This window comes from Dermacentor albipictus, chromosome 4, assembly GCF_038994185.2.
Source record: "Dermacentor albipictus isolate Rhodes 1998 colony chromosome 4, USDA_Dalb.pri_finalv2, whole genome shotgun sequence".
Taxonomy (NCBI): Eukaryota; Metazoa; Arthropoda; class Arachnida; order Ixodida; family Ixodidae; genus Dermacentor; species Dermacentor albipictus.
Window position 1 is genome coordinate 113,922,251 of NC_091824.1, and position 21,101 is coordinate 113,943,351.

The 21,101-nt window shown below is 43.0% G+C and overlaps 1 protein-coding gene across 3 annotated transcripts in view; it reads left to right on the top strand.

Annotated features, from left to right (window-relative positions):
• Gpdh1 (Glycerol-3-phosphate dehydrogenase 1) overlaps nt 1-14,369 on the top strand; it is a 41,582-nt gene extending 27,213 nt beyond the window's left edge. For all 3 annotated transcript variants that reach the window (XM_070537490.1, XM_070537492.1, XM_070537491.1), the window contains exon 9: nt 9,356-14,369. In XM_070537490.1, the coding sequence (XP_070393591.1) occupies nt 9,356-9,389 (34 nt within the window). In that variant the 3' untranslated portion in view covers nt 9,390-14,369. The remainder of the gene's footprint in view (nt 1-9,355) is intronic.
• The last annotated feature ends 6,732 nt before the right edge of the window (nt 14,370-21,101 follow it).

A 21,101-nucleotide genomic window follows, 5' to 3' on the forward strand; every position in this document is an offset into this window, starting at 1 on the left:
AGTCCACGTTGACTTAATAGTAATCTTTAGTGTCCCTTTAACATTGCTTCTGCATTCTCGGAATCTGCCACTTCAACAGCATCCTGCCTTCTGGCCTCTTCTTGCACTTGTATTCCTTCTGGCCTCGATATTGCATAATCATCTGACCTTGAGGCTGTGGTGATGTGAATTTTGCAGAATCACCATAGAATGATGCAGAGGCTCATTTTTTGCTATACAGTCATTGACAAGACCAGAATACAGGCTAGTTCCTTTCAAGAAAGCATGCCGCGTCTGGCTTATGGCTGAGTTAATTTCAACAGACTTGCATATTATTTGTACTTCACAGCCAAAGAACCTTCTGCCCCCCTCCTTCCTCCCCCTTCCCTCAGATCAGCATGAGGAAGTTCATAGCATGGTTGTGCGTGAATAACACAAAGGCAACACTTTGGATTAGAAAAACGATGAGGCAGAATTGGCCAAGGTGGTTTGCTGCTGTATTCTTGACTTTGCTAACTTGAAATTGACTGTAGGAAGCAAATGGCCGGGATGTAAACATGCAAGTCTTCTCAAATGTGTTATGCTGTGCCACTGCTGCTGTTTCCTGCTGTGTGTTGATCATATTTGAAAAAATGGGTCTGCATTGATGCTTTCTTACTTTCAGGTCTAATCTACTGCAGAAGTATTCCATCATTATGTTTTTGTGCAATGATAATGATGCTTGTTAAACTAAAATTAAATTCTGGGGTTTTATGTGCTGAAAGCGTGATATGATTATGAGCTAAACCATAGTGGGGGGCTCCGGAATAACTTTGACCACCTGGGGTTTTAACGAGCACCCAATGCACAGTAAACAAGCGTTTTTGCATTTCACACTCATCAAAATGCAGCAGCCATGGCTGGGATTTGATCCCATGACCTCGTACTTAAAGGCATGGCACCAAAGTCACTAAGCAACCACAGTGGGTTCCGATGCTTGTGGAGGAAAATGAAACTGCACACTGAAGTGGCATCTGCACAGAAAATATATCCTGCATATTGCCAATGATCGTGCAAAGTCCAAGTGTAAATATTTTTCTATTCGGAAGCAACGGTAGCCTAAGCCAGAACTTGCTATGACTACAAATGGAAGTGGCTACTCCATTACGGTCACTTTGGCCATAATAAGTTCCATTATGATTCAGCATAATAGAAGCACCGATACTGGATGGCACAACTACAAAAATGCATTAAGAATACGTTTGTATATGGGGTTGAAATGTTATGCAAAATCTGTCACAAGATTATCCTGCTCACATCTCACTTGGCACATTAGTACAGTCAAACCTCGACATAATGAGGTAAGTAAAATCAGCAGTTTGCTTCCTTATATTGTAATTAGACCCTTTAGGCAAATAAAGTACAGTTGGTGATAGACTTTTTTTGCACGGAGGAAGCTGCAAAATTTTCCGAATTATTAGGCCATACGAAAAGGCAAATTTGAATAAGAAAAAAAAAATATCGTTGAATTTGAATCAGTGATGAAAGATACGGGTTCATGCCATGTCGACGTTGTGTCTACATTGGCAGTACAAAATGAAGCCAGCCATGCTTTCACGTCCACTCCACGCCTAGGGCTGATAGTGTCGCCCGTAATGGGACAACGCTGCCATGAAAAGTGCTGCTAGCAGGAGTGAATGCTTCGTTTGCCTCTCGCTTCAATGCGGCTCGGAAACTCAAAATTACGCAACCTCCTTTCCTAAATGCGTAGGAAGACCGCACATGATGCCACGCCATCTCGGCATGCCCACTGTTTGCTTAAGCGGCAGATCATGGTAGAATAGACTAGGTGTCTGAACGAGGCTGCCGTGCCGTCGACTCTTTCGCTTGTGGTTTATGTATTTTTCGGCAGCTGGCGCAGATCATTGGGGAGTCAACCGCAACAGCTGGTAAGGCATGCGGGGCTCCTTAAACGTGCGCACACACAAAACAGTCACTAGTAAATTGCCTGCTAAATGCCTGCGTACCTGTCTAAGTGTCTAGCAAGCCTTTGGGAAGCAAGTTTAAGTATATCCTCTTAAATATCCAAGCTTTGTAGCGCTATCCAGACCTAAATGTGCTTCGCAATTCATGAGAGTCCACTACAGAGACGCTGTGTTTACTAGTGCTCAACTTCGGTGCAAATATAAAACATTACGGCTATTGCGAAATGCAAAATCCGTGGAACTCGGTGTCTGACTGCAAGAGAGTTGCATATCAAGACTGTCTCTAGCCATGCATGTCAAATAAACGAGCTCCCGCAAATGGAAGGTGATCTTTCTTCGCATGCGTTTTTTTTTTTCTCCTGCATTATTCATCGGGAGTAGATGGCTTGCTTTGCAACTCTGTATTTTAAAAAAAATTACGGCCCCTAACGAACTTGAGGTAGTCGCGTCTTTCAAAAGGACTATTATGTTGCCGATTCTGCATGTATATTGTAAGTACATACGCATGCCAGGTAAACACTCCAGACTGTGCTTTTGAAATTTCATGTAAGACAGCCGGGGACACAGAAAATGGACTTTCATTACTTCACACCATTGCACACATCATTAACACAGTATCGTACATGCAAGCAGTTCTACAAACGCTGAAGGTTGTTTCTCATCCTAGACAAGCTTTGAAAGCTTCCTAAGAATCGTAATCACATTGTAATCATGTAATTCCTAAGACACTGCATGTTTGTTTTATAGGCAGTCTTTGTTTACAAACCTGTGTCATCTTCATGGTCATATAATAGTGCAACAAATTTGCCATGATGTCATCTTTGTGGTCCCTGCATGGGAAGGAGCATGTATGATTTTACAGCGTACCCTCTACCGTCAATTCATATTCATTTCTGCATGTGGCATATTGCTGAAACTCTTTTTTTCAGCCACCTGCAGCAAAGAAAGAATGCTAATCTTTGGGTATAGGACCCCGCCTCTCATTTTACAATTCACTTCTCAAGTGTGCTCTCAGGCCGAGCACGGACCTCGGTCTAGGCAGTTTTAAGATATAATGCTGGCTGCCACAGGGCCACCCAAGAGCTATGTTCATCAGTGGGGCTAACACTTGGCCAACGAACGGCCAGCCGAGAAAGATTCTCTGCGCTTGAAAAAGGCCAAGAACCAATTGCAGGTGGGAAGGCAGCAAAAGAAGAGAGTGCCTAAGGACATCTCCAGTAACGCTGCAGGGTCATTTTAGACCAATGTGTGCTCAAAACTTTCAAAGCTCATTTTGTGAAAATGACTTTTTTCGGCTGGTGAGGCTGCTTGTTCCAGCCATATCTCTATAACCGCTCGTCAGATTTCCAGAAGTTTCCTTTATTGTGTATCTGAATAAATTTCTGAAGGCAAGACAAGCCCATTTTTTTAATACATTGTGTCTGTGATTTGTGATATTTCATCAAAATTTTATTGATAAAATCTTAATCACCAACACTAAATTCGGTGGTCTGCTAAAACTTTTCAGCAAGGAAATTTTAAAAAAAAGGGCTCTGTCTTGCCCCGAGGTATCCATCTGGGAATCATCATAGTGAATTTCACAGTTGCAGCACCTTTTGAAAATCCTCCAGGCCGGGAATGAAAAAACCATATGCACCATTCAGACATATTGCTGTAACTTGAGAACCAGCTAACATAATTGCATGAAATTTTGTAGTTCTACTAATGCTTTTGCTATGAGTCTATGAGTGCTATGAGTATCCGAGGGTAGCCTCGCCCCTTAAAGCCACAGTGTTGATAAGTAAATATCTTGTCTGCTCGAGAACTGACAAAACTGATTTGCAGGCCTGCTGTAGCCTGCTCTGTGAGAAAATGTGCACGGTATATCCTTCCGGTCACCACTTCCCTCTCCCACTTGGTTAACCAGTACAAGAAAGGCAAGAACTCTCAAGTCCTTGCTTCCCACTGTGATGCCTTTTTTAGGATGGTTCCGATTAAGTGTGTCGAAGAAATCGCTAAATTTCAATCTAAATTCTAATGTCTCTTTAACGTTCTCCAGTGCAATTGCTTTTCTCTGTGAGTAAAACTCCAACCCATTGGCAACACTTCGACTGAAGAGCTAGGTAGCAAGCGTTCTCGCAGTGTCCATAGGGTTCAGATGAGTATATGTAAGCTTGTGGCGAACACACAAGTGTCCAGGATGCTTCTTGTCCTCAGCAAACAGCAGATCATAGTGTGCCCACTGGACACGACCACCATGAAGTTCAAGAGAGAGAGAGAGAAAAAACATTTATTTGGACCATCGAGGTGGTTGCTCTTGAGGTCGAGTGGGTGGTGTCCTCATTCCAGGACTCCACTGGCCATGACTGCTCGACGTACTTGCTGGACGAGAGCTTCTTGTCCCGCCAGAGTATCGCCGGTCAGCTGTACCTCCCACCGCTCAAATGATGTGCTAGGCGTCTTTAAGTGTTGAGGTCTGCGCCCGCACCCCCACGAGACGTGAAAGAGTGCAGGGCATGTGTCGCCGCACCAGGGGCAGACGCCGCAATATGTATGTGGGAACATTTTACTGTATCTGTGTAGATTTGGAAATGTGTTGGTTCAAAACCTTCTGGGCATGCAAACGGTTCCGCACACACTTCATTAGATGTGGAGCATCTGAAGAAACAAAAATGCTGCGCTTCTCATCAGCAAGCTGCGTGAAGGAGCTCTTAGTGTAGTTTAGACTGCCACTCACACAAAACTCTTTCCACATATAGCAGTTCATGGCTGCCCCTACACACACCATTGCATCAACACGCCACTGCATCTAAGCCCCAGCCTCCTCCAGCACAAAGGCAGCTTTCAAAACAAGTTGTGCAAGCACTGTTCCTTTTATTGGTCCTTTGCTGGCAAACAGACCAAAGTTGCTGAACCCTACATAGGTCATTGATTTCGAATGCACATGCATTATCTTCCTGACACGCGTTTTGTCAAAAACCAAATACCATGGTGCTGGTCGCCATCTTCCTTTTAAATGCAGCAGAAAACCTGCTATGAAATCCGCGTGTCACCTTGACCATGCTAAAATGTTTCTCCACTGTTGTCACACATGGAAGAGGGAGCACATTGTTCTCACATAAGAATGTGTACACTGATGGGCTTCGTATATATATACCATGAGGCACATCAGCAGCCAATCTTCAGTGTAGCGGCGATTTTTCTTGTTGGCGAGCCTTGCTGCAACTAAGCATTCCTTGATTGCAGTTTGCTGCACATTCGGAAGTTCAAGCTTGCAAAGTTTGGTCTCAAGCTCTTCCTCAGAAATTTTTTTGCAAGCATTCACAGGCCTCCTTTAGCTGCGAAGAATGATCCTGAAAACCGTGAAAGGGGTGATTTTTCAACCTTTTCAGGGCACAATTTGCCTGCCGCAGAGCAGCAAGTCTCTCACTCTTTTGTTGGAAATGCAAAACGCAAATACTAGCTGGCCTTAAGCTGCTTTTCTTCTTCAATGCTCTTGTTTGGTGGATCCGCAGAGTGTCCAACAGGCTGAGGCATTTTTGGCAAACTGACACTTCTGCTGCACTCCGGAAGAATTCACATTCCTTGTGGCACTGCTTGCTATGCTACTGATGTCGATGAAGGCACTCTTTGGTTCTGCTTGACGTTATTCAGCAGTGCTTGGTCCACCAGCACAAGTCTGATATCTTGCAGGTGATGTAGAAAGGACTTCACACCCTCATCTGTTGACAAACTGTTTGAATGTTGCAGCTCTTCTTTGGCAACAACAGACTTGCACGTCAACAATGTGCGGACCTCCATTCTCTCGTCAGTCTCAACAAGCTGCAGGGTGGTGAACAAATCGCCGGCACCAATATTCTTGGGAGGACAAGCTTCCACTGTGCTTGGCACTGCAACCGTGAGGGCTGACTTTGAAAAGTGGTTCTGGGAAGTTCTAGTTTGCGTCAGCTCTAGGAAAACGGTGCTGTTTGTCTCACCCATTTGATTGTAAGGATATCTTCACGATTTGGAGGGCAGGCATACACGCGCCGGGTTATTGAACAACATATCGGAAGTTGAAGGTGCCACTGCCACAGAAGGCCTGGCTTTCTCTTGAACTTCACTTGCGTCTACACATTCATCACCGTGCACTGGTACCGAAGGCATGCAAGAATCCCGGGTCTCACCGAAACTGTCGCAACTGCAGCTGAGACACGATGAACTGTTTTTCTTTTTCAATGGGGCGAGAAGCTGGCCGCTTCAGCTGGCCATTTCCTGGTTTTCAACGTTTTAGACAAATAAGCAGGACAGTCGAAAAACGTCGTGGGCATGATGTCTTCGGCTCCTGCAGCCGAGGCAACGGACGAGCCCGGCGACCTCGGTCCGGAAGCTTCTTTTACCAATAATGCGCGACGAGGCGTGCTTACCAGGACATGTCCGTTGTTCTCTGCTGTCCATGTTTTTGAAACAGTGTGAGGGTCGAAATGCCACTCACGCATGTAGTCCGTCGCCCACAGAAGACAGTCCTTTCTTGGGATGGCGCGTTGCCACACGTTTAGTTGCTCTTCATCCTGTGGCGCTGAGGAAAGCGAGAACTTCTCACAGCAGGACTTGTATCCTGTAGAGCAGTGGGGAACAAAACCGCTTTTGCCCATCACCACAGTGCATACGAGTGCATGACAAAAAATATAATCAGCAAAAAAACAACACACATGGCACAAAACAAGTGCAGCGATTGCTGCTTCTCGACCAACTGTGGTCGCCCGCACCGCCCGCGCACCTGCACTGCCTGCTAACCCTCTAATCTGCCAGTGCCATCTCACGGCACTCTCTGAAAACACTACCCGGCAGTCGTCAACGCCGCCTGCTAGAGAAGTGCCGCCATTCAGACACCCACTCTATTCTTACACTATGCAGCAGATTACCTCTAAAAAAGCATGTAGGCTGCATATGTGTATCTGCTCAGCCGTGCTCACAGTCACGCACAGCCACGGCCATGCTAGGAAAGGAGACATGCACCAACTAGCTCTCCCTCACTTCCTCCCCCACCTCTCCGATCATGCACGCGTGGTTGCATTACCGTGAGCTCGCTCCCATCCCCCATTCCCCTTGCTCGCATGGGGAAACAACGCTCATTAAGCCACCATCCTTCTCGACTCACCCTCGCACGCTTCCCCTCACACCCAAAGCATACAGCGCACGAGGTGCAATAGGATCTTATAACACTTGGGCCTTATACAGAATATGATGCTGCTCCACTTTGGCCGTCATTCTGCGATTTGAGAGGCACATTCACAAGCACCCACTTGTTCAACAATTTGACGATCTGCATCTGCCGAAGTTTCCATTTATTGTTCCAGTATTCCTTCATGGTGGCATTGAAATTTCGTAATGTTGAAATTATGTGTAGACACACTTCATTATATTTAGGTTCTAAATGCGTGGTGTTCTGTGGACAAGAAGTCACAAAAAATTTAAACACTTCTTTGTATTGAAATTTCGTTATATTTAAGTTTGTAATATTGAGCTTTAACTGTATACACTGCTCTTAAAGTAGAGTTGGCTTCGGACAACTTCTGAGTTTCTACAACAACCTCATTGGTGCTAATCCGTTATTGGAAATCTGTGATAAATTGTCGAGTTCTAGCATATGATTGTTTTTAGAGCTGTGAGCAGAATAGATACCGCATATAATAAGAAATTAATGTTGGTGCTTACTCAGATGTGACCCTTTCCGTACCAACTTCTCTCTTTTTTCAGAAAATGACCAAAATTTCCCAAATTCCTTAGGACTGATTCATTGTGAACAGCTTTCATAATTGCTCTATCATCAGTTAATTTTTCATTTTCTGTATTTTTACTATCAATTCTTTCATGTGTTTGAGTTGTGGGTAGACAAAAACAGTTAAATATAGACAGTCTAGTCTAATACTGTCTATATATGAAGCACAATACTTCTTGAAATAGAAGTCAAGTGGGCCTTTATTATCTTCTATACAAGACGTTATTGCTGGCATGATGTGGAAAAGAAAGTGCAAATTCTTTGGCGGCAAAGCAGTTTTCTTGAGCCACGTCCTTGCAAGAGGGGCCGCCAGAGGCTCTAAATCTTTCTCGCAATCTTTAGCTCTACGTTGAAGCTTCAAACATGGCTCGCTAAAACTTTCCAGATCTAATTATTTACCTTGGGAACAAAAGCATTGTCAGAATTGCAGCACTGAAAAGGCGAGCGTCATTGCTGCAGCCACCTAATTCCATGCCACCATGTTTAAAACATAGGGGAGCCACATTTCTGCTTTGTTTCTGCTAACTAAGCCCCCCTCCCCTAAATTGCTTTCTGAGTAGCTCATGGCATTTAATAACACAGCATTGTCGCCAAAATGATGAAGCAACTGCCACTCCTCTGTGGCACTCGGCAAACAAAAAATTAAATCTCTGGATGAGTGATTCTCGTCACTGGCATATTTTGAAGGAAACACCTGGATGGGTGAGATTTGTCCTTGGCATGGAGAGGGTTAATTACCGATGTGCACTAATGACTTCTCAACGACTTATGCTGCTTTGAAAATGCTGCAATAAATACGAGGGACATTCTGAAAGTGAGTTTCGTCATTTATTTCCGCGCGGAAACGTTATTGCCAGAAAAAAAAAATACAGCATGGCATCGTGAACTAGTACATACACCTTGCACTCTTTTTCCTCATAGTCGCCACTGACATTGAGACGTGTGTCATAGCAGCATGCAGTCAGTTTGAATAAACCACTCTGGTAAAACTCGGTGCCCTGCAATGCAAGGAATTGTCACACAGTCTGGTCCACCTCGGCATTGTTTTGGAAGTGACGTCCAGAGAGCGCTGCTTTCACTGCAGGAACAGGTGCCCATTCGTACTGGATAACAGCATGCACTTCCATTGGCGACAGTGTTGTCGGCACACGTCTGTGTGCCATCGTAATTTCTGCTTGAATAATCTCGGGCATGCCGGTCTGCTGCTACTCTCTCTTCTTCGATGCTCTTCGCATGCATCATTCCTCTTCCACTGACGCTCCTTCCGTCGTTGAACCAGCAACGGATGTAGATTCTTATGGCGATTGTTTGTCTTACCTCGTGTACCATCCTCTCTTCAAAAAAGAAAAAAAAATGACGAAACTTACTTTCAGTATGTGTCTCGTAGTTTGTTGGGCTGTGCCTCTATATAATGGGACTGAAAGTGTTTTGTGTGAACAGTGGGACTCATTCTGAAGAAGAAAGAATGGGAGAACGTTACTACGTAGTACATCTGCAGCAGAGTCAACTACGACATTTGTAGTGGTTGGTTGAAGTTCTATGCTTCTCTCTGAAGATGTCTATGAAGTTCTGTGCATTTCACCTCTATTACTGCTTCTTTGTGAAGTGCATGTGTCATATCCACTGCATATTCAAAAGTGACTACAATCATGACAAACTTTTGCCTTTTCAGGAACCCTGAGTTCGAGTTGCCCAGCCACTTGTAGGCTGCCTAAGTCGAAGTCGCATTCAACAGGACAGGAAAAAATGGGGGCGTTACTTTTTGTTGATGTCGCTTGTCATTGCTCATAGCATCTGCAACTTCCAGTCGTGGACAGTGAAAGATTGGTGTGTGTGCTTGCGCTATCTTTTTAAGACATAAGAAACAATGTCAACTATAAAAAGTCAGTGTTATAGCTTATCCTCTTACCTATTGCACACTGATGGTAAAGCAGTGACACTTGTTGCAAATTAGGTAATATATTTTAATTATTTTCTTTATCAGCTATGTACAGACAGTGGCAAAAGTTTACGGTTTGTGGGATCTGAGAAAATGTCAAATTGTTGTGCAGTTTGTGACTGTAGCCAGTACAGCCACACAGCACTGTGATGTTCAAATATACTCGCACACACTAGCTGCAAATCCAGATACTGGAGTGTGCAAATGTTCAACCCTTTACAAGATCCAACAGTCTGTAAACATTTGACATCGACTGTACAGTGCATTCCCATTTGCACTGAATTTCTTACTATATTCCTGTACAGGTAACTTTAGTCAGTCAGCTAGTAAGCTACCTGTTCACTGCACCAATTTTTCACCTAGCAATCCAGACTGTGTGTATTTTTGCAGGTTGCAGTTCTAATCAAATCCTGATGAAAACTGATTTTGATCTTTCAAAGTACTTACCGTTGCCATCTTGCTATTTCAATGAAGTTTTGTTAGGGATAATCTTTATCGGATCACATTTATAGACTCTAAAAGAATACAATTTTTTAAAATTCTTTTCTGTGGAATAACTAAAGCAAAGCACCATTTCGTGTTTTTTATTTGCTTTTTTTGTGTGTGTGTGGTTATGTGGCTACCAGGGTACGGTGCCTTGCATTAAGCTGTAATGTGCTAAAATGGCCATGCCTTGAAAGCTTGAGCTGTGCACATTTCACCAGTTCTTGACTAATGCTTTTCATGTTGCTCTTCAGATTTCTTTAATTTTTTATATATTAGGTGCTTTTCTTTGTGCCATCAGTGTACTTATTACCTCATTAAGCTAAAGGTCGACTTAGTCATACATTTAGTGTTGTAAACACTGGTATTCCTACATGTTTAAGAGGTTCGTTGACTGCTATGTTGTAAGAATCATGCTATTTCTTATATCTGATACAAACGAAAATTGCACATGAATGTGCCTGTCAAAACATGCTGCCAATTCCCTGTGCACGGCATCAATTTGCTCATCACTTTTTGTGCCTTAGGTAGGGCTGGGTGGTCATCTAACCTCCTGATTAATCAAATCATGTTTTTACTGTTGTTCATATTTTAGCCATTTATAATTTGTTGGAAGTCAGTGTTTCAAAATGGGCTAAGTATGCTGTTTTAAAATTCTGCATGTGCTTTTTTGTAACGCTATCTCTGTGCAGGTAGACAGCTTTCTATTGCAGCAGTATATCATGTGCAGTTATTGTCCTTCTTTGCTAACAGCCTGTTAAGGAAAATGTATCGGTTGAAAGTTTAAAAATGGCAAGGGCCTCAAACACCTGATCCGATCTTAAGGACAGCTACAGGTTTTACAAAATAAACCTGCAATTCTGCTGCAGTTATGATTTAATAATTGGACTGATCGTGTTCATTAATTAATTCATCAATTTATCACAATTTGGTTCACACAGGGCATAATATAACATTAATAAAAAGATATCTGAGCAGGTTCACCCTGCTCAGATAGCAATCTTGCTTTCAAGCCCAGCTTTCTGACCATTACTCCACAGCTGCTTTGGGCAAGCAAATAACTACCTTAGCCCTAAGTTAACACTGACTGTTTTTCATTGTGCTTTTCTTGAGCTTAATACTACAGCGTTGATCAAGCCACAGTACCAGCAGAGTTGCAAGCACTGCAATGCTCTTCCTTTGCATTACTGGTGTTTGCATCGCTACGTGTGCTGTCTGCGAGATTTACCCCTTCTTAAAGCAAATGTAAAAAAATATAAAAAAGGATCGCCTGGAGCACAGACAAACCATAAAGGCCATGTTGTGGAGGACTCTCTAACCAAGCATGTCTTGTATGTCCTGCTTGCAAATATATGCTTATTCAGACTGAAAAGCCGCTTAGCATTGTCTGGAAGTTTTCACAAGTTCTTAGGGCTCCTCTTGAGATTGTGTGACAGCCTCTAAGTGCACTGAGAAGCTGGGAATTAATGTCATGCTGTGCAGTAATTGGGATACAGGAACCAAAGTGTCACTGAAGCATTCTTTCCCTTATTTAAATTTAGATATGTATGTAAGTCAACATGGTTGTGTGTAATTGAACACTTAAATTATGCATTTGTGAGCTGTTGGTACATGACTTGGAAAACAAACAACACCAAAAAATGAGACTAAATAATCTAAACAGTGCTCTGTCTTGCTTCTTGTTTATTCCTGTTTCCTAGGGCTGTTTGCTTTCCAGCTGCTTAAAAGCTGGCCAATAATTTCGTTTAATATTTCTATCATCACCCAGCTCTACCTGTACAATGTGTTATCATGCTTCACAATTACTAGGTAGTTAGACTTCTGTGCAATAAATTGTGTTCTCGGGTTTGTACAATGAAGATAAGCAAAGCATGCAGTGTATCAAGATGTGCCATACTGTGCGAGTAAGTTTCTTAGATGTGTGCATTTCACTATGCTTGAAGGGAAAAGCTTACAGACTGCACAACCTGTGATGAGAAGACTGGTTTCTTGATGGCTCAGTGGCTAAGGTGTTCTGCTTCTGGAAACAATGTCGCACATTTGATACCTGGCTATAACAACAGTGTTAAAGGGGGCGGAATGCAAGAAAGATCCTGTGTTCCCAAATTTAGGGACACGTTAAAGAAGCCTATTATCTAAAAGTGAATTTGGGACATTTCGCTGCACCTGCCATGGTAGCCCAGTGGCTGTGCCGTTGCGCTGCCGAGGTCGAGGTCATGGGTTCAATCCCGGTTGTAGCTGCATTCTGATTGAGGCACAGTACAAGAATGCTCATGTACCAAGTATTCGATGCTGCTTAATGGAACTCCCAGTGGGTCAAATTAATCCAGTTGCCCCAAAGTGGCATGCCTCAAGATGAGACCGTGGCCATGGCACCAACAAACCCAGAATTTAATTTAACTTAATTGGGCTTTCGCTGCAGTCTCTCATAGCCCACTTGTTGCTTTGGGATGTTAAACTGAATTGAACTAATCCCTCAGTTGTGAACCAATGAAAATTTTGTAGCTTTTGGGTGCAGGATATTATGAAAAGCTGTGTATCTGTTCCTGCACATGTGACGAGATTGTCGTCGCAAACAGAAAATGCAATAAATATGATGTCAAACACGTCTGCAAAAATGTAATTTTTCCCCTTTTTATATATTACTCTTATTGGCACTGCCGATATTGAGGATAGACAAATGAATAAATTGTTATGGCACCCTTTAATATCATGCTTCTTGTCATATGCGCTGAGGAATTTCGTTCACAGCCTCATCGGTCTGTAATCTTTTGCCTTCAATAATGCCCATCAGAGAACATGTTTGTGACCTGAAAAAGTGACCTGATAAGAGTGTGTTGATTGTTTTTAGAAAGATTATTGTGTTGTGGCTGTGAGGAATCATAATACAATGTATGTTAAGGAACTTCAGTATTTAGTAGGGGTGTGCGAATATTGAAATTTTCGAATACGAATCGAATACGAATAAGGCGGAAAACTGCCTTCGAATACCGAATCGAATATCGAATATATGTGTAGTATTAAAAAATTGCAAAACGAGGTAACAATAGCTTTATTACCCTTTTAAAAATAATATTGCATTTTACGAGGTTGCTTCAGGTTAAAGAGGCACTCATTATAGGCAATGCACTCAGGTAATGTCAGGTAATGCTCGGTCAGGTAAACCCTTGTTACAAGCTATCGCGAAGGTAAATTGACTGCTCAACATGTTCACAAAGTAAGGGCTCTCTAGAATGCACTGTGACAACATTTATCCAGGTAACATTTTCTAGGTGCATATTTTATTGCGCATACTTACAAAGCCCAAAAGTACATAATATATTGTTATGAAAGAGCCGTGGAATAAAGCTTGGTAAAAAAAATCGAAACTGATCATGTCTCACGGGCCTGGTGCAGATAGACTGGAACAGAGCGTACACATTCATAGGCAAATAGGGCCAGTTGGTTGGGATTCATAGTAAGTAAGGGATTCATAGTAAGTTCGTTACAGCACTTAAGATCACAGTGCTGTAACGCTGTGTCGTCTTCTTGTGACCTTCTTTTGTCCTTGTTTTGTGTTGCGCTGTAACGAACCTTACTATGAATCCCAACCAACTGGCCCTATTTGCCATCTTCATGCAGAGCATACAGATAATCAGCAGATCATGTGAAGCTCTCAGTGAATAAACATGTTCTTAGGAGAATGTGGAGCAAGAATATAATTCGTTAATTGCTAAATTATTCACAGTCTGTTCGAATATTCGCCGTTTCGACCATTATTCGGCCGTCCTCGAATATTCGGGAATTTACGAATATGCATTTCTCGAATCGAATACGCTTCGAATAAGGAAAATATTCGATTCGTATTCGAAATTTCGAATATTCGCACACCCCTAGTATTTAGAGATCATGCATGATTGAAGGTGTAAGGATTAGTTTACATAACATGTATAACGTCATTTTATCAATGCTCCTACTCTGGTGACAAAGTGCACCAAACATTATTTCCTGTACCATCCTGATGGAAAAAAAGATGATAATGGTGATGCTTATTCAACCTCTTTGAAACAGGGTGAGGACGAATAGTCTTCAAGCCTGCTTGATTTAATCAGGTTTCATGTCTGTTGCTATCTAGCCTTGTGCCTATCTGACCTCAACCGTAACTTTCATATTGAAAACCTCGTGTCACTGTATTATACCATTACCTACACTTGTAATGACTGCAATTCTATCAATCCCCTTCTTGATTTTTTTTTAGCAATACACTTGTTGTCTCTTTACTTAACTCGATTTCTGACCAGTTATTCCTTCCACATTCTTTGAATCCCAACACTCCTGGAAGGTGGACACTGCCTATGGGATGATATTGCATGCCTGACAATATTGCACCTGAGTGCGCCAAAATATGCGACTGCGCAAAATGTCTGGCTGCAACCGTCTACAGGCATGTGTAGCACGCACGACTAATGTGGCTGAATAAATCGAACTCCCCATTATCTATACGTCACCAACCAATTATTCAGGCTCGACAGGGCCACCTAAAAGTCTTAATAAGTGGGAGTCTGAAATATTCAAATTCGCAAAACATGCGACTTTTTCCACAAGTGGCTGAAAAAGTCTGCCGTATCTCAGATTACCACTTTTGGGGATACTCCTGCAAAATTTTGCGTGACTATTGACCCTTTTCGTGGTGATCCTACGGGCGCTGCCATGTTTGACCATGTGGTGACGCTTCCATTGGTTGCCTCAGCTGCTTACGCTGCCTCCGTGTTTACGGTGGATCTGTATGACGCTGGTGCGGCTTAGCAAACCTCTGTTTCGGGTGATATCGTAGACAGTGACTGGGTGGACGACACGAAGCTTTGGCCACAGCTTCAGAGAACTTGTAAAAGTGCTTTTCGAGTTGATTGAGCTATGTCCAAACAGTGCTTGTTCTGAAAGTGGGGCTAAATATTTGTTCCAAGCTACCCAAACTTTCTGCTTATGAATTGAATCGGGATCAGTGCGTTTTGCTCTTCCTTCCTTATTTGGTAAATACCTTGAAGCAGCAGCTCGTCATGTTTATGACTCAGTAAAGTTCCTTGGTGCAGTCAACATCTGATTTTCTGCCTAATCGCTGGCGGGTGTGCTCAGTTCTGATAGATTTGTTCTTACTGCGCACAAGGCTTGAAACGTAGCTGTTCTGTATATTGTAATGCCTTGTAGCAAAGATGTATTATCGCTAGTAACTCACTTACTCTTATTCAGCTTCGACCATTTGTGTGCTGTTGGCCTAGCCCGTCTTTTATTGTGCGTATAATGTGCACATATATTTAAGTGTGTGCCCATTCACTTATTCTTGACACGTTGTCAACAGAGTGGGCGTGAGTAAGTTTATGTGCCAGTTGGGGTAGATGTGTGTAGATAACGTGCACAAAACTTACTATGACAGGAAGCTGCACTACTCCCTTTGTCATAGTTTAATGAGCAGTACTCACTCTTGCCTACGTTCTGGCATTGAAGTCCTTTCTTTGGAGGTTAGCAATACAATGCTGGTGAATGAGCGAAGTCTTTTATTCTCTGGCAAAGTCATGCATTGCAAAGGGCCGGCAACACAGGCTTTCCTTATGTAGCAGCGTTCTGTGAGAATGCATGTCTTTAACTGCCCTTAAAGGCTAAAATTGCCACATGCACGTCCAAAAAAGCTCTTAAGGCCTGCCAGTACATCTGTCAGGCATATCGGTGCTCGTACTCTGACAGGAGATGGGGGTGCACGCGTGTATAATTAAGGAATGCATACTGTGTCCCCTTTCCCACGCTTGTTATCCTTCACTGCGTAACACTGTTGTACTAAGGCAAAGTTAACTTTCGGAGACGGGCATTATGCAACGTGCTGTGCTCTGCGAGCTTCGAAGCCAATCGCGAGGATTACAAAGACGGAGTCTGTACGATTGCTGACAGCGGCGAATTCTTTCAATCAAAAACACAGCACCGCACGGCAAAAAGCTTAAAACATAGAAGCAGCTACGCCTAACGTTGCCGCTGCGGTGGCTACGGCTACCAGCGGATCTGCGTGCAAGTGTGCCTTTTCGAGGCGGCGAGATAATCAACATGGTGGCAGTGGTGGCTTTGATTAATGCCATTTCAGACCTGCAGTCAGGGCAATATACATTGACTATATGGAGTATGCTGTGGTGCCGCAAAGCCGTACGAATCATCGGGCATGTTCGAAAAATCGGGCGTCCGGAAAATCGGTTGTTAACTACTCTGGCAATACCTCGTGCCGATGACACGGCATCAATGACGATTCGTTGCAATTCCTCTGTTACTGGAACCAGCATCAACACGACTTTCGTTCCCTTTCAATAAAGTTACAGCTAATTGACCCTGATAAAAGCACAGATTCGCCGAGTTTTCCCTGACTATTCAAATCGCCTGAGAATTCCTGGTTTTCCCGGTTGGTATACACCCTGGCACGCATACACAAGTACTTCAAAAGGACTTTTTCAGCAAGTTGGTGAGATCTTCCATACATCTTTTAGTGTCCGCAAAAGGAGACATATACAAGGGCACACACACACACACAGTACGCGGTTGTGTGCATGTGGGGAAGCGTGCTCATCTTGCACCCCAGAGGCCCGGGTTAGAATCCCACCCATACTGAAATTTACCTCATTTTGTTTTCAAAGGCACTAATTTACTTTGTTTACAGGAACCTCTCCTAGTAATTTCGCATCAACCCGAGTATTTTGTGTGTTCTTACTCTTTGCCAATGGCAATTTTTGGTACCATCATTCAGTCACACCGTCGATTACAACGCCAGATTTTCATGTAATGGAGCATATGATGCTTTCACATTAAAATTGTTTAGCTCTCTGAAGGTGGTTCACATCACAACTGTACTGCATTCTTCAATACTTCTTTTTTAGCTTGAAGGTGTAAGACCTCTCCTCTGACTGTAGACTGAACAGCATTTATAAGTTGTAAAGGTTGCACAAGTTTTTTTTTTAATACAAACAACACATTCTGCGGAAAGTGACCGGCAATATTTTCTTGGTCGTTCTTTAGAGCATGTCCCAAATACATGTTGTCTTAAAAAAGAATGAAGCACTCTTTAGTTGCCTCTGAGCTACACAAGACTTTTTTTTTTTTCATTTTCAATAATATGCACCAAGCAGAATATTCTGAGCTGGAAACTTCATTTAGGCATTTCTCAATGCTCTTTGCAACTTGGTCGTTTACACTTCAGACATTCAAAGAAACAGGTTATTGAAAAATTATTACTTAATTGGCGCAGTGGTGTTGACAACACACTCTAACAACACAGTTGATCTTACTCAAAGAGTTTTTAATTTTCTAGTCATGTTCATGTTTTCCAAGAGAACCCGTGGGCAGGCCAATTTTCTTTGAAACCTCATTGTAGTTGTGTGTGGCACCTTTTTATTAAACCTGCAATGCTTGTGTTGTCCTTTGTGGCATGTGCTTGCAGTGGGCAGGTTTTCTATAACATTTGCTCTGTTGTGTTCATCATGGCTAATAAACCTACTAAATCTTTTTGTTGAACACGCAGTTTAGGCGTGTCGTGAAGCTTTAGAAGTAGCTGACAGAGGCAGCTTTATTCACACAATAGACATTGTTAATAGAGTTTGCCACACGTGTTCCTATAATTAAATTTTCATGTCTTATTGAATACAAGTACTGATACTACAAGCTTTCAATATTAAATCTAATACCAAGCATCTTGCATTCCAGAATAGAAAAAAAGAAGGTGAGAGATGCAAGAAATTATTTTATTTAATGCTCATAATTCAAGCTTGTAAGCTAGAAACTCGCCACAGTTTCAGGTTTGCTTAAAATGGGCACTATAAGCAGCTGGTGCACCACATGCGTTGGCCCTTTCCCACTGCGAACAAGATTCCTATCATTGTAACTACATGAAATCCAGGGTTTGACAAAATCCCGTCTGGTCAGGAAGAAGCACGATAAAAAAGAACGCCAACATTCTTGGTCAGCATTTTTTTTTTCATCATCATAACATGTATTCAGTGTTAATATATCCGATTCACGAGTCAAATGCAGAGATCCAAACAGAACTATTTGATTCACATTCGAACATTTGCATGCCCCTAGTGCTTACACATGAATGAAACCCAGACTTCACTCTGCTTCTTTTGTACGCAGGAATAAATGATAGTGTGCTAGTTTTGAATTTATTTCTAAAATGTTGTGGACCTTGTCTGCAGGTAACACTGGGTTTCCATATTGTTCAGCCAGAAACTTCACCCATAGCTTTTCTTTTTTTTGCCTGAATGGACTGTGATCCCTGCCCTTTTTTGCTTTTCCCAGTGCGTCGGACATAATTCTAGCAGCAGCTGTATACGCAACATTTCAAGCGGTAGGATCTGCATAGACCATAGTGCTAGGTAAATCAGATTGAGCAGAAGCAGCAGGTTGCATACATGAACCATGCACTTGTGGTGGAACAAAGCACATGAGAATGAACAAGTGATAATGTGTTGTTCAAAGCATCACCTTGTGCCAGTAAGGCCTATAGATGTTACAAAGAAAACACGCATCTCGGGATGCACAGCATGGTGACCACAAAGTTTCATTTGATGCAGCATGATAGAGAGTGTAACGCAGATGCTGAAAGGTGGGAAGCTCTGCTCTCTCTGCACTCGCAGCCTTTGTAGGCCTTAGTTGAGTGCAGTGTAGCGACAACTGCAGACAAATAGGGGAGAAAGAGAAAGCAAGGAAAGAAAGGGAGGTCAACCTGATGAGCATACGGAATGGTAGAAGCAACTGCCACGTAAGCACAGACAGTCGCAGCACTCGGTTCCACTTCGCTGGCCATGCTGCGAAAGCTATGGAAATAATAGTGTAGTCGTAGAAGTCTCACTCTGTGCATTTTACAGTACAGCTTCTGATCTGCGACGCTTTCTACAGAAGAACTCTACACTGGCAGTTCTCCAACACAGTACAAGTGCTGGCCCTCTTCCGTGCAGTGCAAATTGCATGTGCATGATGATAGGCCAAAACGCAAAACCAAGAGCTGAAGCACACGTGCAGACATTTTCCGGCAGCACCCGCCGTGGTTGCTCAGTGGCTATGGTGTTGGGTCGCTGAGCACAAGGTCGCGGGATCAAATCCCGGCCACGGCGGCCGCATTTCGATGAGGGCAAAATGCGGAAACACCCATATACTTAGATTTAGGTGCACGTTAAAGAACCCCAGGTGGTCGAAATTTCCGGAGTCCCCCACTACGGCAAGCCTCATAATCAGAAAGTGGTTTTGCCATGTACAACCCCATAATTTTTATTTTCTGGCAGCACAGTTGCTGCGTAGAGCTATGTAAAGGTGTGCATCACTGTAGCTAGACAATTATAATTTTCCAAAAAGGAAAAATTTCGTCCTCATTGCAGGAAACAGTGTTTCTTATGTGTACATCGTACAGCATCACACTGGTGTACGATGATGTACATGCAGTCAACCCCCAATTTTCCGAACTCCCTAGGGGCTGCGCAAATGTCCGAACAAATGAATACCTGCCTTGTACAGCCCCCAAGGGCTCAAATCGTCACCGGCACGTCTGAAACAGCTCTGAAGGGCTGCCAGTACACTCATTAGGGGTATCAGTGGATGCAGGGAGACTGTGGGTGCACGCGTGTATAATTTGGGAATACATACTGTCCCGTGACAATAACCCCTTGCTACTGTTGGTATGATTCGTTGTGTAACATTGCTGTATTGAGGCGAAGCTTGCTTTCGGAACCTGCATTATGCAACACGTCGTGCTTTCAAAACCTCTAATTTAAAGCCATTGGGGAGGATAAAAAATGCGGAGTAAGCGCCACTGCTGACAGCGGTGAATTCTTTCAATGAAAAACGTGGCACCGAACAGCAAGGAGCTTGTAAGCGAACGTCGAAGCAGGTAATGCCGCGGTAGTGGCTACAACTGCCAGGAGATCTGCGTGCAAAGGCACCTGTTCGAGGCAGCAAAATAATAAAAATGGTGGCGGCAGTGTTGACTTTTACCAACACTGCTTTTTTGGACCTGCGGTTACGGCAGAAAGACCGTAAAATCGGATGGCGAAGAGCTTTTGCGTTCGAAATTTCAGAAGTTCTTATCTGGGGCACATGGAGGTCATGTCCGAAAAATCGGGCATCCAGAAAATCGGTTGTTGCCTGTATGAGTGAATGTGGGCAGTTTCGATAAACGTACATGATTTGCTATAGCGCTCTTGTATTTTTATCTGTGTGCCTTACTCTGACCAGTCTTCGAAGTGCACCCCCAGCACAGCACTGTAAAAACATTCCATACCACTTCAGAAACAGAGAATTTTACCCTATCCATAAATGTATTGCAGTTTATAGAATACTGAAACACCGAAGATATCGACTTAACCAGAATGCATTGGAGAAATATTTATGTTGCAAAAGTGTCCTTGTGAATAGACTGAAAAGAAAAACGAGACCACACACTATACATTAATGACTTGTTGTCGACACCTTTGCACTAGCAGATAGATAAAACAGTTCAGCGTGTGCTGAAATCTTACCATCACAAGATGAAGCCAACAGCATATGTCTTGCACATCTGTCTTCACTGAGTCCTGGTATTTATTAAGCACTAACCTGTTTGCATACAGGTTGGTTAGAAACACTAGTTTTGACAAAAAAGTCAGTTGGGTGGCGTCATCCACCCAGTCGTCATCTACGATATCTGCTGAAACAGAGGTTTTCTTAGTCACGCTGGCGTCATGCACATCCACTGTAAACGCTGAGGCAACGGAGGCAAGCAACGGACACGTGCATCATTTGACCAAACATGGTGGTGCCCACGAGATTGCCATGAAAAGGTTCTATGCACTGGTTTAAAATATTTAAAGAAACTTCAATGCCATCCAAGAGTCTTCACTAAATTGCAGTAGCTTCTTGACATCAACAAATAAAACCACCGCTCCAATTCGGTGTAATTCTTTTGGCCACATCAGAATGGGAAGCTATAACCCATGCCAGCCAAAAGGAACAAAAGAGC